The following is a 15,977-nucleotide window of genomic DNA, read 5'->3' on the forward strand; positions in this document are numbered from 1 at the left end:
AGCACTCCCAGTACTGCTACAGAAAATTCTGTTTGGTATGAGCTGCCAATAGGCAGGAACAAGGCTCGGCATTAGTTGAGCTGACTGATGAAGCTGTCCTTTTACAGAGAATTAATTAGACTTCCTTGCTTCCCATTTATTTTCTTTATTCTGGAATCTTTTTACCATTAAATTATATTATATGTGATGCAACAGAGCTGGTGGGACAGGACATTACAACAATACCAGAATCATGATTTTCTAAAAAGGAATTTCTACATATGCAGAGGTTGAACTTCAATGGAAGTGTAATGAAGACTATGCTTATGGCAAATATTCCACGATTTCAAAATCTCAGAAAATAGAGCCTCTATCATTCACACTTCCACGCCTTGACTTCAGTATTGTGGAACAGTGTTGGGAGTGTCATAGTTTAATAACCGAATACCTAACAAAAATATACGTTTTTTACAAATGTTTTCTTTTTACCTTTTTGTAGAGCAAAAATTGCTTAGAGCTTGGTCCTCCAGCAGAGGGAGAAGTTGTCCAGGTGAGATGGACTGATGGACTGCTCTATGGCGCTAAGTTTGTGGCATCAAACATTATTTACATGTACCAGGTAAGAATTGTTTGCCATGGATTTTGTCAGAACAAATATTTAAACCGTTGACATTTCATGAGCTGATGCATATGAATTTAATAACAGTCAGATCTTCTGTCCTTCTCTTGCTTCTCCATTCTATCTCGGACAAAGTTAGCAAAATGTGTGCACCATGGTTGTATAATTATTTGCTGCCCTCTTAAAATTTGTTTTAATTGCAGATACCTTTTTAAATATGCTCATTACAAAAAGATATCTTTGGTGCCCTAGACGAATGGGAATTTTTGCATTTTAACCTGGTCAGTCTCTCAATTGCAAATTCCATTGATCATATGCAAAGAACAACTGGTTGATCTTGTGTGATGTTGTACACAAGCATTCAAAGCTAAGGGCAATATTTGAAGTGGAGCAAGGTTAGAGGGTGGGTTATAATTGGACCAAGGTCAGTAAAGGTGAGGAGGAAAAGACAGAATAGAAGAGGAAGGAGGTAGAGGAGGCAAGAGAGGAGAATATGAGAAAGGTATTATTCAGTGAACGACATCTCTGGGAAATTCTGTCAGTGGGTGGAGAGGTGATGATGGCTACAACCTCGATCGAGAATGAGGCAGAAAGCTTCAGCCAATGTGAAGTCACAAAGTACTTTTCAGCCAATTGATACTATGGTCAGTATTGTTTTGTAGGCAAATGCAGCAGTCAGTTTGCGCAAAGCATAAACTTGCAGACCACAATGAGAGGAATGTTCACCTAATCTGCTTTTGGTGGGGCTGGCTAAGAAATAAATCAGTTTTGGCCCTCTTCCTCTTCAGAGAGTACATTCGGATCATTTATGTCCAACTGAGCTGGTGAATGGGTTTAACCCCTTTCTGGAAGACAGCATCAACAATACAGAAGACCATTGATAATGCACTGATGTGCCAACCTAGATTATCTGTTGAAATCCTGACTCTGCAGCAAAAGTGTTGCTATTGAGTCCAGACTGAACAGTCTTTTCACATCTTGGGGTGTGAGATGGGATGTATTTTCTTTGGTGTCATTTCTCCTGTCTATTGTCAATCTGAGTGGTGATCGAGTTACTGCACAAAAAGGCACAAAGCTCCACTGGGCGATGAATCTCAGATGTTATTGTCAGTGGCTCTCCATGCACATTGCTGAAGGAATCATAATGCAGGACAGAGATTTAGGCCAGAGGACGGAATAGCACATTGGCTACTCAGTCATTGTGACAATGACTGTTTATTTGATTCTGTAACTCATTTCATGGGAAAGCTTACATTTCACCTCGACAAGGAGAGTTTTTGATAATGACTCCCTCAACTGGCATCAGTGTCTTTTTGATGCTAGTGTATGCTGACTCTCAGGGCCTGAACACAGTACTAGTAGTAGATTTTGCTTTAACGTTACATGACAGTCGGAAAATATTTTTAATGCCAATTGTGATGTTACCTACAGGCATAACAGATGCTGCATGATACTTTTAACATAGGATTTCCCATTGGTAACCTGACAGAGGATTTTTCAATATATTTTGAGAGAATGTTGCAACCCACTCAGCATTTTATTATTTAATAGATGCTGCTAACCATAACATTACTGTGTCAGTATATCAAACATATCTTCAATCTATTGTTTTCTCTCTGGCTCTCTATCTCACTCGCTTTCTTTTTAATTTTGCTAAGGACTGAATTGTAAATTTTAATTTTATCCTATCTGTTTGAATGTATTGTTTTTTCGATCTCGCTGGTATTTGCAGTAGTATCTTTCCATATCCATTCTGTAAAGGTCTCTGAAAGGTAGGTGAGAGTAAGCTTTCGAATTATTTTCCCTTCAGGAAGAACCTGATGCCTACTTTGCATCTCACCTGACAGACTGAGAGTAGGACTCACACATATCTGACCACTTCATGATGCAATGCCTTGCTAGACCAAATCTCTGTCCAACCCTTTTTTCCCTTAGTATCAAATGCTTACCCATGAGTCACTTTGGCACAAACTGATTTTGGGGCTCAATCAGTTTTCAGTTATTTACTCAGCTGTGAATGGTGTTACGAAAGTGCTTCAATTTTTTTTGAGTACTTCTGTTAAAACTGAAAAGATTCCATGGATATGTTTTTTTTAAACCGAGTTCACCAAAAGGACACTTGAGATGTTGTTTGAAAGCTACCTGTGCTGGAAGTCATGTGCTTTGGGCTCAGTAAACAATAGAACCCTTGGTAGCCTGGGGAAAAATAGTTACAGAGAAGCCATATGTCAAGGTTTCTGGAAGTCAGGAGGTCGATTCTCTGTTTGGGGTTTGGACATTGTTTTCAGCAGTTGGGGTGTGAACTGCTTGTAGACAGTTGGTGTTTTCCTGCCAGGGAAAAACAGAAACCATCCAGCTCACCACCTCCTCTACCTCTTTGAAGAAATCCTGCAAAGATGCAGTGTGGGAGAGCTAAAAATCCCTGGTGTTGTATCTCTCCTGAGAAGCTGGAAAAACCTGTGATTCAAGTGTATGCTGGCAGAAAACCCTAATGCCACATTTCTCCTGGAAAGTCTACTAGAATAATTCTCGACATCTCCAGAACAGACTGCTTCTGAAACAATCCCAGTGACCTGTCTCCATATACCCGAACGCCAGACCAAAAAAGGGACAACCAACTTCCTTCCAAATCTCTTCTTCATCAAGAGTTAGCAAGTTTTTTTGGTCCTTTTTTTGGGTAACAGATCTCTGCAGAGAGAACTTCTGTATTTTGTTTTCCAGTGTGTGTGTGAATGTAATTGGGGAATTTAAAACGGGAACTTCCATATTTCAATCTGTGTGTTAGTGCTTGTTTTGTTACTGGTTAAGCCTTGTTTCATAAAAACTTGATAATTTTGTTGTTTATTAAAGAAATCTGGTTGTCGTATTTTATTCTGGGATACAAAAATAGAATATATGATTGGCTGTATCGGTAACCAGGTAAACATTTAAATATATGTTGTGACTTGTGGAGAAGTGGAACTAGAAAAGACAGTGCACTCCTCCCACCTCTGTCATAACTATGAATAATAAACGTTCTTAACAGTTGGCATTATATTTAGCGCCATCTGCCCCTTTAAGATGTACAACAAAGTTTAATTTCAATTCAAAACTTTGATTTGTGTTTTTTTCCTGAGTTTGGATTTTAAAAATCATGAAATCAACTGCAAGTAAATAATTATTTTAGGGGGTTAAACAAAAAACAAAATGTTGGCAATGAAAAATTTTCAGATTTGATTGGGAAATCAGAACAAGTCAAAACAATATTTGTATAGCCTGAACTGATTAATGAGAGAGAATTTTTTTTATAAAGGGGAGAAGCAGGCCTGTTTTGTGAGTCAGCCTATGCTTTGATAATGAAGGAGGATGTGTAGTCTTTTTAAAGTTTTATAAGGTTTGACTGAATTATTGAATTCACCTTTTGGGAATAATCACTGTGCTTTTTCATCATGCTTCATCAAGTTGATCATGAATTTATTACTGGCCTATACACCTTCAATTTCATACTATAGCAAGCAGTTTAGGGTAGAGTGGAAAGTTAAAATGTTAAAAATCTGAAATAGGAACTCACCCCTCCCCCCCCCCCCACCCCCCCTCAAACACGCCTGCTTCTAGTTTTAAAGAAGACTAGGGGTGGGGTGTTGGTGACCAATTTACTCTCAGGAAGTCTCGGAAATCCAGCAGGTTAAAAGGAGGCAGGAAGGGCCACAAATATCAAGTCTGTGTCTTTACAGTATTGCTTGCACGGCGAGAGCATCAGGAGTGTTTCTTTCAGGACCATTGGGCTAACCTGTAAACACTGCCCTCACCTCCACAGTGTTCCCCCAACCACCCATGACCAAACCCCCAACCACATGACCATTGACCCTTCCTCTGTGATCACTAACAACCCTGCCACCCCCCCACCTCCCGAGATCACTGACCCTCCCTCCGATCTCTCCCCAACCCCCTTAATCTCTAACACTCCCCCTCCAAATATTCCCCCGAACACCCCCATATCTGTCCACAAATCCTGGCACCAGCACTGCCCACCCTCCACTCCCACCCCACCCCAGATCTCCAATCCTTACCCAACCCCCTCCGTCTCTGGTTCCGATCTCTGTTCCCCCCTCCAATTTCCCCCCATTTGACTTTCCTTCCAACCTCACCACCTCTGTCGCTACCTGACCTTTTCCCAATCCATCCCTATCTCCGATCTCTCACCGATCCCCAGACCCTCTCTCTGATTTCCAAGTGATTTTAAAACAGTTTGGAGTTGCAATTATTTCCCAGTGATTTCAAGCTATGGGAAGTTGATAGCTTTACACTGTGTCACGCCCACGCAATCCGAACTTATGAACTATAAAATGAACTTATGAAGTAAACCTGAAATGAACACTTTTCCTGTAAACAAAATGGAGTAGGAGGTCTGGTGATCTTTCCTTTCCTGCAAGTACACATAGAACAACATGAACCCTGAGCTAATTTTCATGTCCGGGCATGTTTTGGAGAAGTCATTAAAATGCAAGTGACCTATCTGGACACATCCCTGTGAAATCATTAAAATGTAAACGGCCTTTTCTGTGGTAATGGCTGCTTCACTCCAACTTAAGCAACACTGTCACAGACTTTTGACTGTAAACTCAAAATCCAAAGAATGGGTGTGAAAAGCCCTACTTTAGGTGAGATGAGGATGATTGACACCTGGACTCCATTGTCTAATAAGGGCCTCAGCATCAAAAACCATTTATGAGGACAATGGAAAGAGAAATTATGTCATAGAGTTATACAGCACAGAAACAGGCCCTTCGGCCCATCGTGTCCGTGCTGGCCATCAAGCACCTAACTATTCTAATCCCATTTTCCAGCACTTGGCCCGTAGCCTTGTATGCTATGGCATTTCAAGTACTCATCTAAATACTACTTAAATGTTCCTGCCTCTAGCACCTCTTCAGGCTGGTCACATGACAGAAACTATGTTTCTGATAAGGAGCTTTAACAAAGGTATATTCTGGGCAGACAAAGGAGATCTATCTATGCCATTGAAGTGAAAGGACCATGCTCAAGATTCTCAGCTTTGAACTACATGTAGGCAGTGACTGGAGTTTGGCCTTGAACTCTCTACCTGAGAAATCGTACCAGGATTTGGTTGGAATATAACAGCAACAGTCTGCAACAGAGCATCCATTTTTCTGAACCTCCCAAGTCTGTCTTTAGCGAACAGGGGAAAAGATTACAGGCCTTCAATGTTTCAAGTCTTCACCCCAGGGAAAAGCAAGTTTAACAAAGGACTATTAAATCATCAGACCTAATGCATGTTATCTTTATAATCTCTATCTTTTCTTGAGTGTGTATGTATCTGTATGAGTATAAGAGTGGGTGTTGTTGCATATATTTTGAGTACTGTATAATATTTACCTTTAAAACTTATGAGAAAACCTGCCATTTGTCTGTTCTTGACAACCAAAGCAGTCAGGAGCTGGAAAAAAACACTTTTTTAAAAAACATTGTCTTCGGTCAATCAAGAGGTGAAAAAGGGGGAACCATCCCTATCATCTCCTGTCTCTAACAATTATATCTTGGATCATTACTTGCTGATGATTTCCCTTTAGAGAACAATAACCTTAATGGGAACAGAATATGATTTACAATGTGGTTACAACCTATTTTAAATGTTCCATAACCAGTATTGTATTACAAATTAATTGCACAGTATGTAATACTAATAAATTGTCTGTATTTTTATATTGATAGATTAAATAGTCTTCCTCATTTATAGTCCACAAATATGGGATAAAGATCATTGTCTATCAGGGGAAGGTGATAGTGGAAAACAGATCAAATGGAAATGTCACTTTTAAACGCTTTGCTTTTTGTAGTTTGCAAGGAGGTACATAATCTTACACTAATCATATGTTTAAAACTGCAACTCCACAACAGTTCACAGCATTTGCAGCAGTATATAATTCATGCATCTTGGCATTCATAGCAGCATCCATTTTTATGCGTCTGGATATTGTGATATTACTTTAGTTAAAACTTTTGGTGACACAGAGTATTGTACATTGGGCTACAGTACTGCTAGGATAGGGAGTCAGTCCATTGTGCTACTGACTTCCTGTTCATAGAGTCATTTACAGCATAAAAGGAGGCCATTCGCCTCATTGAGTCCATGCCGGCTCTCTGCGGAGCAATCCAACCAGTCCCCCACTCAATCCCCGTAGCCTGGAAAATTTATTTCCTTCAAGTGCCCATCCAATTTCCTTTTGAAATCATTGATTGTCTCCACTTTCACCACCCTTCTGGGCAGTGAGTTCCAGGTCATTACCACTCGCTGTGTAAAAAAGTTCTTTCTCACATTTCCCCTGGATCACATGCCCAAAACCTTTCATCTGTGTCCCTTAGACCTTGTACCATCAGTTAATGGGGGAAGAGTTTTTCCTTGTCTAACTTATCTAAGCCTGTCATAATCTTGTACACTTCTATTAAATATCCCTTCAATCTCCTTTGCTTTTCCAACCTAAACTCATCCCTGGAACCATTATGGTAAGTCTCCTCTGCGCCATCTCAGAGAAACCTCACATCTGGCTGTATTTTATGGGCCCCCCAAGTGCCACTGAGTGGCTTGCTGGGTCATTTCAGAGGGCACTTAAGAGTCAACCACGTTGCTGTGGGACTGGGGTCACGTGTAGGCCAGCAGATTTCCTTCCCTAAACCACATTAGTGAACCGGATGGGTTTTAACGACAATTGATAGTTTTCATGGCACCATTACTGAGACTAGCTTTCAATTCCAGATTTTTATTAATTAATTGACTTTTGAGATTTGAACCCATGTCCCCTGGACATTAACTTAGGTCTCTGGATTACTAGTCCAGTGACATTACTGCTACACCACCGTCTCCCTGAGCCTCTAGACCTGTTCTGTGCTACTACTTTTAATAACTTGTTCTGTTATACTCATCCTGATTGAGGTTATTAATTTCCCAGCTCCTAATTTGAAAAAAGAGAAATACTCACCAACCAATCACTAACTTGCTTTCCTGTGACCTCACACTTTGATACATACGAACATATGAATTAGGAGCAGGAGTAGGCCACTCAGCCCTTCTAGCCTTCTCTGCCAGTCAATAAGTTCATGGCTGAACTTATTACTCCACATTTCCACCTACCCCCGATATCCTTCCACCCCCTTGCTTATCAAGAATCTATCTACCTCTGACTTAAAAATATTCAAAGACTCTGTTTCCAATGCCTTTTGAGGAAGAGATTTCCAAAGACTCATGACCCTCCGAGAGAAAAAGTTTCTCCTCATCGCTGTCTTAAATGGGCAACTCCTTATTTTTAAACAGTGACCCCTAGTTCTAGACTCTCCCACAAGGGGAAACATCCTTTCCACATCCACCCTGTCAAGACCCCTCAGGATCTTATATGTTTCAATCAAGTCACCTCTTACTCTTCTAAATTCCAGCAGATACAAGCCTAGCCTGTCCAATCAATTGGTTTTCTTTTCAAATGCGTTGGGTCCGCTCTGAGCCCTCCCCAGAGCCTCCTTTACCCTCCTCACCGGTGTCGCTGTGCTCTCACTCTCGGAGCCCCTTTTTTATCCTCCCTGCTGCTTTCGCTTTCAGTGCTGCTTTTTTATCCTCCCCACCGGTCTCGCTGTGCTCTCACTCTCAGTGCTGCTCTTTTATCCTCCCCACCGGTCTCGCTGTGCTCTCGCTCTCAGTGCTGCTCTTTTATCCTCCCCACGGGTCTCGCTGTGCTCTCGCTCTCAGTGCTGCTCTTTTATCCTCCCCACAGGTCTCGCTGTGCTCACGCTCTCAGTGCTGCTCTTTTATCCTCCCCACCGGTCTCAATGTGCTTTCCCTCTCAGTGCTGCTCTTTTATCCTCCCCACTGGTCTCGCTGTGCTCTCGCTCTCAGTGCTGCTCTTTTATCCTCCCCACAGGTCTCGCTGTTCTAAGCCATGCTGCGATAGGCAGCAGTTGGAAATAGTCCGAGTATCTTCCTACAGGATACCAAAGAGTCATTGCTGGACCACACACTCTCACACTTCCTAGTACTAAAGAAAAATTGCAGATTTTGGCTTTCTCTCCCATTTTCTCACTTTCAGATAGATTTTTTTGCCAATTAGGAAACTAAAAATGTTTTCTTATAACAATTTTTGCTAAAAACATTGTGAGAATATGCAATCATTTCAGTGAATACTAAGAGAAGATTCTTACAATTTCAATCTTTACTAAATTTGCCCCTTTGTCCTTTCCAAGTATTGTCTGTTACTATGCAAATGTCTTTCCAGTCAAGGGTCTGGTATTTTTTCTTTTAAAGGCGAGTTTTTCCTTTACTCCAGTAACAGTTTAGATAATCAGTGTTCAGATGGCGAAATTAATGTGCCTCATTCTTGGCAGGTGGGGGGGCCTGCATGGCACAAAGTAAATTGGACCTCTATTCTCTGGAGTTTAGAAGAATGAGAGGTGATCTCATTGAAACATATAAGATTCTAAAGAAAGTGGATAGGGTAGACACTGAGAGATTATTTCCACTGGTCAAGGAATCTAGAACATGGGGGCACAGTCTCAGGATAAGGGGCCAATCATGAAGGACTGAGATGAGGAGAAATTACTTCACTCAAATCTTTGGAATTCTCTACCCCAAAGAGTTGTGGATGCTCCATCATTGAATATATTTAAGGCTGGGATAGACAGTTTTTTGGTGTCTCAGGGAATCAAGGGTTGTGGCAAGCTGGCAGGAATGTGGAGTTGAATCCTAAGATCAGCCATGATCTTTTTGAATGGTGGAACAGGCTCGATGGGCCATATGGTCTACTCCTGCTCCTGTTTCTTGTATTCTTGTCGAGGTATCTCTGAGCAGTCACATTATCCACTTTTTTTTTGAGTTGCAGCAATACTGCAAATAATTTGCAGGCAAAATTGCAACAAGCTTGAGGGCTGCCACCTTGAAAGCTACCTCTAAACATGGAATTTGTATTGCAAGTTATTTTTTAAAGTATTGTTCAGAAGCGTGCATGCATTTATTTTGCAATCACTGCAGTTTTGTTGCGTGGTACTTGTTGGAGAATATATTGGTGCATTGGGATTGCTAGCACAGTTGTATAGTGCAGGGTCATTTTCCAAGTTAATTCAGCGCTTTGTTGGTGTTGAAACATCCCAGTTCTGTAATTTATTTTACAAGCAAGATTAAGTTAACATGGCATTATTGATACTTGGGGAACCTGTTTATATGTTGCAAAAACATTCTTTGGCCCACCAATTAACATGAAAAGTGAAATCACAATTAAAATGTCCATGACTCACATTTGAGCAACCTCATTTAAACAAAGAAAGTGAAAGTTGTATTTTTCTGGTATGTTTTAATATAATGAAACTACTTAATCCTTTTGTAAAGGCAGAAACAGTAAAAGTTGTGTTTATTAAATGGGAAATAACTAGCTTCATTGAAGTACAAAATGATGTGTGGCAATTTTGCTTGAAGTGCACTAATTTGGGTTTTGACCCATCGATACAGGCGAGTAGGAATGAAGAAATGTTAATGACAAAAGGTCTCTCTTTACCAACTTTGATTTAATAACCAATATTGCTTTGGATGATATATAAAATAGTTATATAAAGAATCTCTGCTAAATGCCATGAATTAAATGACACTAACTGATAGCAGCAACATTGTGATGGGGCTAATATTTGTTAAAGTTGCTGAGGTTGTATGTATTATTTCTGTCATCAGCAACATAGAAATTTCAAGAGTGTTTTAGAGTTCGAATAACTAAGCACAGCAATAACCAGTAATCGCATTTTAAGTTTTGTCTACTTCACCACTGTGCTAGCATGGTGGTTGTATTTACACTACTATTGATTGTTTATGAGTATATATTTGGATCCCTGTTCACAATAGTGCAGCTACCCCAAAAGCACTTTTCTATTTTTGAGCCATTTCTCTTGTACAACCTTGATGACTGGAACAACATTTTGAACTTCTTGTACTGTCAAAGTACAACACCCAGCATCTTAGAAATGCATTTCTACTGGAAATATGTCTAATTAGTCTAACTGATATTTCAGCTGACTAACTATCCACCAGTTTTGCCCATCAAATAAATCGCATTTTTGTATTATGGCACTTCAGACTATGTTTAACATCAGCGTTAGCCACAGTGAAAAGCTTCAAATTAGATTATATAAATTTTTGTAGGATATATATAAATTCGATAAGAAAGATATATTGTAATCTAATGCACATGATCATTAGTAACATGGAATACGTTAAACCATTATTAAAGTACCCTTTGGTTTATTGAACCAGCTAATCATTAGACCGTTTGCTTCTGCTAAAACCCTCATCCATGCCTTTGTCACCTCAAAACTCAACTATTCCAATTCTTCCAGGGCTGGCCTTCCATCCTCCGAAAACTTCACATCCTCCAAAATTGCACCCCTTTTTCCACCATGCACCAAGTCCTCTTCACCCATCGCCCCTGTCCTCCCTGATCTGCATTGCATCCAAATTCCCTGACATCTCATTAAAAAATTTTCATTCCTGTTTTTAAATCCCTTCTTGGTCTCACCTTTCCCATCTCCCAAAATTTCAGTTCCTCTGAGGCTAGGTTTTTGTGCATCTCCCGCCCTTTAGCTCCACCATAGGCGGCCATATCATCAGCCACACTTCTCTGCATTAAATTTCATTGTCACGTGTCTGCCCATTTCACCAGTCTGTATCATCCTGAAGTCTGCTAATATCCTCATCATTTTTTTTACCATATTTCCCAAGTTGTTGTAGTCTGAGACCTGGTCTTATAGAGGTATGCAAGATAGCAAAGAGAATGTTAAAGGGTAAATCCAGAACATTACTTTAAAATAAAACATGAGAGAAGTGCAAGAGAATGGATCAGATTTAGGAATCAATTTTCAAAAGAGATGCAAAAGACTGCAGTTTCTAGTACAGTTAAAATTTTGTAGTAAAACAAGCCCTGTATCTGCCTATAACCTATCCATTATATTGTGTTTAAATAATAAGTAAATAATTCAAATGTGCTGTTCATGAAAAGACCCAATCATGGAAGTTTTTCGAGGAATAGCACCTCATTTTTCGATTAGGCACTCTGCAGCCTTCTGGACTCAATATTGAGTTCAATAATTTCAGATCATGAGCCCCATTATTTTTTGTTTATTTTTATTTTTTAAATTTATTTTATTTTGATTTTTATATATTTTTAAATTTTATTTATTTTTTAACCATGCTAGTCTTTAACTTATTTTTCATGGTTTTACTTTCGTACAGTCCTGTTCATTATTCTGCCATTAGCACTGTCTCTGGACTCCTGCTGTGTCATTCGCTACAACTATTTAGCACTCCACCTGTCATTTAACCTCCCTCCCCTGCCCCTCCGTCCTATCATAGTCCTTCCTTCTTGTTCTACTTCTCCCCCCCACCCCTTTCACTTGCTCAAAGACTATTACATTTCTAACTTTTTTCAGTTCTGATGATGGGTCACAGACCTGAAACATTAACTCTTGTTTTTCTCTCTCCACAGATGCTGCCAGACCTGCTGTGTTTTTCCTGCACTTTCTGTTCTTATTTCATGAAGTTTATCATTTGTTTGCACATAATAAGATTTACTCAATTGAAGCATTTCTGTTTTCTTTCCGATCACCAAATCTCAATGAGGAAACCCAGAATTCAGATATATTTGCTTAAGCAAAAGAAAAATATTACAGATGCTGAAAATCTGAACTAAACTAGAAAATGCTGGAAAACACTCAGCAGGTCAGGCAATATCTGTAGAGAGAGAGAAACAGTTAATGTTTGTTACAGGTTATCGACCTGAAATGTTAACTCTGTTTCTCTTTCCATCGATGCTAGCAGACCTCCTGAGTGTTTCCCAGCATTTTCTGTCTTTATTTTGAGTATCTATGAATGAGAAGGATACATAGAGAATTTTAGCTGGCAACTTCTAATCAAATGTATGTTTTATTTTCAAAGCAGTACACTCTGTAACTTAAGCTTGTGAGAAACATAAACTTGGAACTACAAATATTTGAGAAGTTAATGTAAGGTTTGTTTCATGCGGCTTATTTCATTTGGTTACAACTTTGTGTTGTCACAATATAAGAAAGATAGCAAGACTTGAAGAAAGGAACTGGCCAGGCAGAGCTATTGGGCTTTACTGAAAACTGAAAACCAAAGCCAAAATTATAATTATAGTAGAAACTACGATTGTAGTGGAAACTGCAGCCATGTGCATTGCTTCACCCCTAGTAAAACATGTTGTAAATTGGAGTAGTTTCTGAATTTGCTGAAGAAGAATATGGAACACAAGTTGTACGAGTCCCATCATGCCCTGAATATTCTGTATGCAAATTTGCATTTCACAGTGGTGACAAAGAAATGGGAGCACTGGGCTTGGCCTAGCAATCAGTCATTGTTTTGGCAAAGCCAAGTTCTAAGATGATCATTCAAACTATTAAAATAAATATGCATAATAATAATATAATAAAAGCAAAATACTGCAGATGCTGGAAATCTGAAGTTAAAAACCAGAAATGCTGGAAATATTCAGCAGGTCTGGCAGGATCTATGGAAAGAGAAGCAGAGTTAACATTTCAGGTCAGTGACCTTTCATAGCATCAGAAATAAATATGTAGCTTGATTATTGGTAAGATTATTTTGCTACACCCATTTACTGATTGAATGATAGAATTGATGGAGCAATCCGGTCCAGCAGAATTGTTGTTGTGTTTAATATCTAAATAGAGGATTACTCACTGAAAAAATGCACCAGAGTATATGGTGTTGATTCTAATTTCAATATGATCTAAATAAAAGTTATGTTTGGTTTAAGAGTTCTGTATCGTGAGTAAATGAGAAGTAGAACAGTACACTTCAATTCTATGCTTACATCAAATGTACATTTAGTAACTGTAGCAATATTTGTAACATCAATTAAGTTGACCTCATCAATTTAACAGCGGTTCTGAAAATTTTTGTTTAGGTCGAGTTTGAAGATGGCTCTCAACTCGTAGTAAAACGTGATGATGTTTATACATTAGATGAAGAGCTACCAAAACGGGTCAAATCACGGCTTGTGAGTATGCTGCTTGTAAAATATTTTGACGCCTTTTGCATGTACTATAGTTCACAAGATGCTTATGAATGAGTAAGATCATTTGGCCCAACCTAATGCATCAATCCAGAACAATCTTATACTCCTCTCATTGCTGAATCTAATTGTTTATTAAATGATTCCATGCTTTTTGCCTCTAGCATTCTGCCTAGAAGTCGATTTCCAGTGTTGATCACTCTGTGTGTTAAGAACCTCCTGATATCAATCCTAAATTGGACCCTTTACTAGTTTGAATTTGTGTTTGCTTGTCCTACCCCACAACTTAATTTAAAGTAGTATTCCTGATTACCTTGTTCCACATCATTTACTAAATAAGGTACCTCTATAAAGTCACTTCTGAGATGCCTCCTTAGTTTAAAAAGCCCAAATTTCTCCAGCCTTTCCTTATAACTTAGTCCTCTGACACTAAGGATCAGCCTGTGGCTCTTCTCTGTGCTTAGATGGCTTCCTTGTTTCTTCTGCAACCATAACTGGACACAGTACTTGAGGTGTGGTCAGAGCAGAGCACTGTACAGTTTGATTACAACTTCCTCCGGCTTATGTGCTGCTGTTGGTTATGTAATTCATCATTATATTGGCTTTGTTAATTGCTGCTCTACATTGGCTGGGCATGTTAAGCTTCAAGCCAACGGAGACTTCTAGATCTCTTTCACCTTAATCCTAGTCACCTCGAAGACCATTCACAAGTATACATGTTGCCTATTTTCTTTCCTATGTGCTTGGCTGCATCAAATTTCAACTGCCATTGTTCAGCCCACTGAAATTTTATTTAGCTCATTCTATGTTTGTGGCTGCCTCATCCGGTTCTCCTGTACTTTACTTAGTATGTCATCTGCGAGTTTAACCAATTTGCATTGAATTTCAGAATTCAAGTCATTGATGTGTAAATTAGAAACTGTGGTTGCACAAACACTGAGCCCGAGGAACCTCATTCAGTAATCCTGCCCCTCCCAACCATACCCTGGCACAACACCTCTAACTAGTAAGCATTGAAGGCACACTTTAAGCTTAATTAGTAATCTTCCATGTGCAACTTTTTCAAATTGCTTTGGAAGTCCAAGTATTCAATGTCGTAGAGTTCATCACAGTCAACTTGGATTGTCATTTCCTCAAATACTACATTGACTGCTGTTTGCTAGGTTATTTTTTCATATAGATAATTCTCATTTACCACTGATCAGCCATGATCTATTGAATGACGGAGCAGGCTTGAGGGGCCGAGTGACCTACTCCTGCTTCTATTCGTATGTTTGTTTAGTTTAGTTTAGAGATACAGCACTGAAACAGGCCCTTCGGCCCACCGAGTCTGTGCCGACCATCAACCACCCATATATACTAATCCTACACTAATCCCATATTCCTACCACATCCCCACCTGTCCCTATATTCCCCTACCTATACTAGGGGCAATTTATAATGGCCAATTTACCTACCAACCTGCAAGTCTTTTGGCTTGTGGGAGGAAACCGGAGCACCCGGAGAAAACCCACGCAGACACAGGGAGAACTTGCAAACTCCACACAGGCAGTACCCAGAATTGAACCCGGGTCACTGGAGCTGTGAGGCTACGGTGCTAACCACTGCGCCACTGTGTGTATGATAAACAATTCCATTATTTTGCATGAAATAGGAGTAAGACTACAAAATCTGTTATTGATTGTATCTGTTTGTCAACTTGTTAGTATGGGCACCTCATTGGCCCATTTCCAATCTGTTAATAGTTCCCACTGTACATTGACTCCCTCATAATAATTGTCAGTACTTTGTAATGTCCTCACTAGTTTCTCTCAACACTGTGGGATAAATGTCAATATAACCTTTTAAATCATTGAGCTTGTCTTGGACTTCAATCTCATTTACATCAAAGTATTGAATTGCAGTGTAAAATTGTGCTTTTCTTTATTATAATTCTTCTTATCCAAACTCCTCCAGCATTTTTCATTACTTTTACGTAGATACGTAGTTAACATTGCCAGTTCTGATGAAGAGTCATCGACCTAAACCATTAACTCCATTTTGCTCTCCACAGATGCTGCCTGACCTGCTGAGTGTTTCCAGCATTTTCTGTTTCTATTTCAGATTTTCAACATCTGCAGCATTTTGTTTTTGTCTTGCCATTTTATGCTTTAGTACATTGATAACAGTGGAACGGTTTTTATTGATTTTATGCTATCAAATTATCTTTCTTTTTTGTCATCTCATTGAGCATTGCTAGACATACTGGGGACTAAATTGAATAGTCCCCGAAAATGGGTGTCGGGATAGTGATGCATGATTAACCTATG

The 15,977-nt window shown here is 39.4% G+C and overlaps 1 protein-coding gene across 2 annotated transcripts in view; it reads left to right on the forward strand.

Annotated features, from left to right (window-relative positions):
* Positions 1-15,977, forward strand: part of LOC137369466 (lysine-specific demethylase 4C-like) — a 537,539-nt gene that overhangs the window by 483,292 nt on the left and 38,270 nt on the right. For both annotated transcript variants that reach the window (XM_068030713.1, XM_068030714.1), the window contains exons 20-21: positions 479-598; positions 13,561-13,653. In XM_068030713.1, coding sequence (XP_067886814.1) covers positions 479-598; positions 13,561-13,653 — 213 coding nt within the window. The remainder of the gene's footprint in view (positions 1-478; positions 599-13,560; positions 13,654-15,977) is intronic.

This window comes from Heterodontus francisci, chromosome 4, assembly GCF_036365525.1.
Source record: "Heterodontus francisci isolate sHetFra1 chromosome 4, sHetFra1.hap1, whole genome shotgun sequence".
NCBI classification, from domain to species: domain Eukaryota; kingdom Metazoa; phylum Chordata; class Chondrichthyes; order Heterodontiformes; family Heterodontidae; genus Heterodontus; species Heterodontus francisci.